Source organism: Engraulis encrasicolus, chromosome 20 (assembly GCF_034702125.1).
Source record: "Engraulis encrasicolus isolate BLACKSEA-1 chromosome 20, IST_EnEncr_1.0, whole genome shotgun sequence".
NCBI lineage: Eukaryota > Metazoa > Chordata > Actinopteri > Clupeiformes > Engraulidae > Engraulis > Engraulis encrasicolus.
Genome location: NC_085876.1, coordinates 41,111,131 through 41,118,630, shown reverse-complemented (window position 1 = coordinate 41,118,630; position 7,500 = coordinate 41,111,131). Strand labels below are relative to the sequence as shown.

The 7,500-nt window shown below is 44.4% G+C and overlaps 1 protein-coding gene across 2 annotated transcripts in view; it reads left to right on the top strand.

Annotated features, from left to right (window-relative positions):
• The window catches only part of vps50 (VPS50 EARP/GARPII complex subunit), a 329,813-nt gene that overhangs the window by 93,196 nt on the left and 229,117 nt on the right, over nt 1-7,500 (top strand). For both annotated transcript variants that reach the window (XM_063185955.1, XM_063185954.1), the window contains exon 11: nt 589-687. In XM_063185955.1, coding sequence (XP_063042025.1) covers nt 589-687 — 99 coding nt within the window. The remainder of the gene's footprint in view (nt 1-588; nt 688-7,500) is intronic.

Sequence of the window (7,500 nt, the reverse complement as noted above, 5' to 3'; positions counted from 1 at the left end):
CTTCCTCATCTTCCTCCTCCTCCTCCTCCTCCTCCTCCTCCTCCTCTTCTTCCTCCTCCTCTTCCTCGTCTGCCTCAGGTGGCGGGTTGCTAAGCTAAGCCATGGAGCTAGTCAGGCCTGACGAGGCGGCCATGCCGCCCAATTAGGCTGCGACAAATCCCTCAGTGGACCCCTGCACACACACACACACGAGCGTGCGCGCACACACATTAGCTAACACAAGCACGCACGCACGCACGCGCACACACATTAGCTAACACACGCACACACACACACACACACACACAGACATGCACACAAAAGCATTCGCACACACACATTTGCATGCACACACACACACACACACATACACGCAGACACGCGCACGCACACACTCAATGTTTTAAGCGCACACAGTGTCACTTTCCTTCACTCTCTCTTTTGGTCTTTCTCTCTTAAAACCCACACACACACATGCGCAGACACACGAATACACATACACACGAATACACACACACACACACGTACCAAACTTTCACCATCCCATCTCTCTGACTCCTGTGTAATCCTCTCCCTCCTCTCTCCTCCCCTTCCCCTCTCCGTCCACAGGAGCAGCTGGACGTGGCTCTGTCGAAGACCTGCAAGCACTTTGACGTGGCGCACTACACCAAAGTCCAGCTGGCCTACACCCTACTGGGAAAGACACAGGTGGGTGACTCATCATCTGCATCGTCATCGCACACACACACACACATTTGCCCACACACACACACGCGCACACGGACACACATTCACGCACACAGTGCACGTAGGGCCGCTGACAGCTTTGCCTGGGTCCTAGTTAGAGCTGGGCAATATGACGATATATATCGTTATCATGATAGAGAATTTTGTATCGTGCCCTTTCTCCTAATGTTTATATCGTGATGACCTAATTTTATGAATTTTATAGATTATAGATTATTAGAATAATTTAATTACATTTCTACACGCTCTAAGTTCATATAACTGTAGAAATAAGAATAAAAAGATTCAGAAGAAAAAGAAAGAAAAAGTGGTTTTGCGACAACAAAATAAAGAGAAAATAGAGAATAACTGAAAACAAACATAAATTGTGCTATACTGTGATATATATCGTTATCTTGATATAAATTAATCCATATTGTGATATAGGTTTTTTTCCATATCGCCCAGCCCTAGTCCTAGTCATCTATCCAAAGGCACCCTCCCATCACCACCACCACCCACCCCAGCATATGCAATGTAATGAGTAGAGATGTACAGGATCCAAGATCAGGTTCCAAATCTGGCAGGATAATAGGGTTTCACAAGACTATCCGGATCCGGCAGGATCTTAAGCAGTGGATCCGGCAGTTACCTAAAAATCAGGATCTGGGGCATCTCTACTTTTTACGTAGCCTAGGCTTTTCAGTCAGTCTTTCACAACCCCAATCGCTGCATGGAGTGAAAGCCCTTTGGAAGCAACCGTTGAAGGCAGTGTGGCATTTAGCCAATGAGTCTTACAAATAGTTTGCGCCAACGTAATAAAAAGGGCCCACGTGTGCGAGTTGGCTATGTGTTTCAACCCTTTCGTAGGATCCGGTATCCGGTTCCGGATGCGGCAGGATCTTAAGCAGTGGATCCGGTATACGGCAGGATCCTAAAAATCAGGATCTGGGGCATCTCTAGTAATGAGGATCCAAATCTGGGTCTTCAACACTTCCTGGGCCAGGGACAACTGACACACATTTGTCCTTGACGCCAACTGAGAGCGTATATATTGTGTGATTATAAGTTTAGCGGACAAAAGGAGTCCGACTGGCATACAGACAGACAGACCCTCCTTGGGAAGACACAGCTGGGTGACTCACTCCCCAACAGCAGCCAAACCAGTGACGACACGACGTCACAACAACACAATCAACACCACACTGAAAATAGATTCAAAGTGACGGTGTCGTCATGCTCCTCTCACAATCTTTCTCTGTTTTAAGATGTATTCATACATTTTCGATGCCATCTTCAGCAACTGAGGCGTACCGATCAAATTGAGGGGTTTTTACAGTATGTCTGGCACCCCACGCGTCTAAACACATCCCTGTGGAAATGCAGGACCGCATGACTCACCTCTAGCAGCACGGCATCTAGATCAACCCTTAAAAAAACCCCTACGTCTCAGCACTCCTCCCCCTATCCATTCCACCCCCATCCACTCTCTCTACCCTTACCCATCACTTTTTTTCTTCTTTTCCCCCCTCTTTTTCTTTTCATTGCTCAGTATTTTATCTTAGTCTATCTCGTTATCCTTCCTCCTTTCTTCAGCCTCGCTTCAGATGGGGGTTGTCTGTGAAGGCGGATGAGTCATCCTATACTGGTGTTAATTTGTTTCCCTCGAGAAATAAAGCTGAGATCTACTTTTTTTGATTCAATTCTGTGTTTTTTTTTCCCAACAAACCCTAACCTTTAACAAAAAGTTGGGGAAACACTTTATTTTAGGGATACATCTATTAGCACTAATACATACAATGTGCCTGTATAAGTAACTTGTAAGGCATGTACAAAGCAAAATCAAGCATTTGTTTGGCATGTATTCGCAAATGTCTTGTTCATGCACAATAAGGGATTTATTATCAATTTAACCTCATTAAGGACCTAGTAGGCCTTAACGTTTGCTTAGTACATGCTTTACAAGTTACTTATGCAGGCATTAACATTGTATGTATTAGTGCTAATAGATGTATCCCTAAAATAAAGTGTTACCAAAGTTGGAAAAAAGGAAATCTCCCATTTGGAGCAGAAAACACTTGTAAAAGCCACGAAAACATAAAAAGTAAAAGCCATTTGTTACCAGGCTGTGCACACACGCACGCACGCACACATGCACACACGCACACACGCACACAAAGAAAAACACACACACACACATTCATGTGGATATGGAAGCATGTCCAACCAGAATTCTTTCAACAGATAAGTGTTTACCCCCACAATGTTAGTCAATACATGGATTGTGTAGCAACAAAGTCAACCGCATGGAAATGTTTTTTGTTTTTTGCTGTTACTGTGACTTATAGTGAGAACAAAGCAAGTTTGCAGAAAAGAAAGTTGAGCGTCCCCAGAGGTGCAGAAATACAGTCTGTTGTTTCCAGCTTTAGTTGAACCGTATCTTAACTTATCCCCACTTAAAATGCCTATTTGAAGTGTCTATTGACACATTATGGTGTAAAACAGTGGAGTATGGATTTGCTGATTCCTTTGAGATACTGGCTGTGGCCCTGTGTGTGTGCGTGTGCGTGCGTGTGTGTGTGTGTGTGTGTGTGTGTGTGTGTGTGTGTGTGTGTGTGTGAGTGTGTGCGTTTGCTTGCGTGTGTGTGCGTGTGTGCGCTTGCGTGTGTGTCTGGGTGTACTCTATGCACATGTTTGTGTGGTAGTCTGAATTTGTGCAAGTTAGTTTTCGGAGATAGGGGAAGGTTTTTCTCTGTGAGAGAGAGATGAGTGTTTGCTTTGAGAGGGAGGGATGGCATGTATACAAAAGAGTTGAGAAAACGTACATGAAACAAAACGTCTGCATGTTTCAGCATAAATTTGTGTGCTTTGAACGTTTCTGTGCTTATGATAAGTTCATAGATTGTAGTTTGAAGAAAATCCTAGTGACACACTGTCAGCAAATATTCCATATCAGGCTTGCCATCTTGCCTTTGTCTCAGTTATTTACAGACACAGGATCCAAATGATTAGTAACAGAACGTCCAAACTCAAGCCAAGCCATTTCTGTCTAGTGTTCATTTTGTAACTGTGGTAGTTAAGAAACAATAGTGTGGGAGGCGCTGTTGCGCAGCACGCTAAGCCCCCCACATTTGGGCTTACATTGCCCACGGGGACCCCGGTTCGCGTCCGTCCGGGGTCATTCCCCGGCCCTGCCCCATCTCTCACTACCAATCATTTCCTGTCTACTCTCACACTGTCCTGTAACAATAAAGGCCAAAAAGGCTCCCCCCCCAAAAATACTTTTAAAAATATTTTTTAGTGGCTTTTAGACCTTTATTTGACAGGACAGTCGAAGATGGTGACAGGAAGCGAATGGGACAGAGAGACGGGGGAGGACCGGGAAATGACCCCGGCCGGACTCGAACCGGGGTCCCCGGGGTTGGGCATGCAAGCCCAAATGTGGGGGGCTTAGCACGCTGCGCCACAGTGCCCCCCCTGAAAAAAAATACTTAAAAAAAAGAAACAATAGTGTAACAGTGTAATAGTTAAGGCTGTAACGATATTGCATCGAACCGAGGGATCGCGGTACGCAGACCCACGAACCCCTATCGCGAAGCTTCCTCACAGAATCGCGATATGCCCTTTTAAAGTTGTTACCCCTCAGTGTAGAACACAACAGGCAACATACAGGCAAGAGTTTGCATATGCGCTTAAAAACACCAGTAGAAAAGGGGCGCACACGTTCGAGTAACAGTTCCTTTCACCCCTTTCTCATATAAAATGCTCCTTCCAACCAGCACGTTGTTGTTATCCATTGCCTGAGCAACCTCCGTGAGACGAAAAACGTGGGCCAACATCGGAAGGTGAAGGACAAAGGAACAACAGACCAAGAAGGCTTTTATAAACGTGTCAAGATTTTTTTTTTATTCATGCATGCGCGATGTATTGCGAGTGGAGTTTGACGTTGGAGCAGAGAGAGAGAGAGAGAGAGAGAGAGCGCGCGAGAGAGAGAGCGCACGAGATGCTCCGCCTGCCTATAAATCAGCCTGGAATCGCTTGTAGGGAGATGCCCGAAGTCGGACGAACGTTGAGGTCGATAGGCAGGATATTAGGCAGCATTATTTCTTCCCACATTAATGTTAGGCTATATTGTAAAATTACCGCCTGCATAAGCAGAAAGCATGCTCCATTTCAGCCTCTGCATTCATTCTCGCTCTTGACAAAATGTCAAACCACAAAACAAAACGAAAAACGTGCACGTTACGTAGCAGTGAGAACTAACTGAGGTTCATTCCGAGTTTTGATTGTAGGCTACGGGCAGGCGCTGCTGCACGACCAAAAAAAGCTACGGAAATATTTAACTTAATCAAAATTAAGTGTTGCATTTCTTTAAGTAGCCTAACTTAATACAACATGTTTCCTGACGATATATGGCCAGTTGTTTTAATGTTTGGATTTTGGATAGGTCTAATGTTTGATAAAGTAAGACAGCTGCCAATGACCATACACCTTGACCACCCCCCCTCACTCTCTCTTTCTCTCTCTCTCTCTCTCTCTCTCTCTCTCTCTCTCTCTCTCTCTCTCTCTCTCTCTCTCTCTCTCTCAACATATGATCTTAGCCTATTTATAAGCCTTTTTCCTTGGTGAACTAATATCCCTTATTTCTCTGTGTTGTGTTTTGATGTCAACACCTGGGAACAGGTTGCAGTGGTAGCCTATATCGGCAACATCATTCAGCCTTGTAAGCCTACAAAATTAATGCAGGCAGGTAAATGCAAAAACAGATATTAATTACAAAGTATATATATAATTTATTTTTCTTCTTATTTTTTTTTCAAATTAAAAAAAAAAAAAAAAATTGTGTGAAATCGTGGGGCATATCGAACCGTGGGTCATATATCGTGATACAAACCGAATCGTGGGTTGGGTGTATCGTTACAGCCTTAGTAATAGTGTAAATATTTCCTCTCCACATTCCTTATCAACGTGGCAATGCGACAGAAACAGTAGTGGCTGCATAATTTGCAGTCACTAGTCACGATCTGCCCGCTCCCGTATATTAATGTTATCTGTTTTACATTTCACACGTTGCTTCAATATGTTTCATTTCATTTCCTAGCCAGAGGGTGTGTTGCCAGTGGGACGCATGTAAGTGTGTGTGCGTGCGCGTGTGCGTGCGTGCGTGGATGAACGTGTGTTTTTTGTGTGTACCTGGTTGTGTGTTTGTATAATATATGCATATGATTGTGTGTGTGTTTGTGTTATAGAAACGGGTGGAGTGGTTCAGGGAATTTCTCCTGAGTAACTTTGTGTGTGTGCGTGTGCGTGTGCGTGTGTGCGTGCGTGCGAATATGCTTGCTAGTTCCCTGCCTGGTGTTGCCTCATGCCGTATTTTGATGTGGAATGTGTTTGACACACTTGAGTGCGTGCAGCACGCGGTGGCTAATTAAAGTTTGCATGTCTGCAGCCAGGCACGCGTTTAACCCTCCAGCTGGGGGGGCTACAGCAGCTCACTCTTGGGCAGGGTTGCCAGGTTAGGCTGATGATTTCCAGCCCAAAAAATGCACACAAAAACCCGCCTGGAAGCACTTAATCCTGCCCAATTCTATTGTTTTTTTCCTGCAAAATGCCATTTTTACACGTGGATGGCCATCATAAAGCAGCCCAATTGGGCGAGAAACCGCCCAATCTGGCAACACTGCTCTTGGGCTGGCAATCAGGGCCTCTGACAGCTTTTGGTGGGCCCAGGACAAAAGTCATCTGAAAGGGCCCCCTTCCCGATAAATGCAATGTAATGGGGACCCAATTTGGGGCCCCCTATCTCCCTGGGCCCGGGACAACATACCTCTTTGTCGTCCCCCCCCCGTCAGCAGGCCTACTTGCAACATGCTGTGCACTTTGCTTTTCAGATGTTCTGTAAATTTTTTTAAAGGTTCAACAGCTGTTAGGTTTTAGCTTTTTTTTGTGCTAATTTGCATTCTGCACTTTTAGACATGTTACACTACTACATGTTTCCGCACCATACTTGGAAAACTATGAAAACGTCTTTGAAACTTTGAAACTTGTAAATTCTTCACACAAAAACACAGTTGGTACAGTATGTTCACTACATATATTTTTTCCAAGCAAAAAAGTGTAAAAAGCTTATCTTAAAAAATGTGGAAAAAAAGGTTAAAACCAAGTAATTGATTGAAAAGTGAGGATAAAAGCGGAATGTGTGTAAGGTTAACACAATATTAATCTGTTATTTAAAAACTGAAGAACAAAAGCCTCACCATAGTGTCTAATCAGAAAACATCTGAGAAATTGTTTTGTCGTTGTGTCTAGACTTGACACTGGGCAACCCAGTGTGTCATAATTGTTATCTCTTCAGTCTACTAATGTGCTGTGATAATAATTGGATTAGTTTGTACACAAGTAGATCTGGGTTTTTTTCTCTGCAATCACAACTGTGTCATTCATCACACTATTTCCTTTGAAGGAGAGTGTGCAAGATCTACTGCAGTAGCATTGGTTAGTGACCGCGTAAATAGACCAGGCGCGATGCGATTCAAGCGACAGAGTGCAGCAGCAAGCGATACGAGCGATTGAGGAGACTAGAGTATGTCTGTACAGGCAGAAGGCAAGGCATTCAATCATTCCCATTGGCTGTGGTCACTGACTTCTATACAGTCATTGGCTGTCGCGGCTTGTCGCCGAACCGCGTCATAGAAAGTTGAAAAGATTTCAACTTCAAACTGTCGCGCTCGGCGCGCGAATCGCTCTAGTCTCCAGAATCGCTTTTGTCGCGCGACTCAATACAAAGTCAATTAC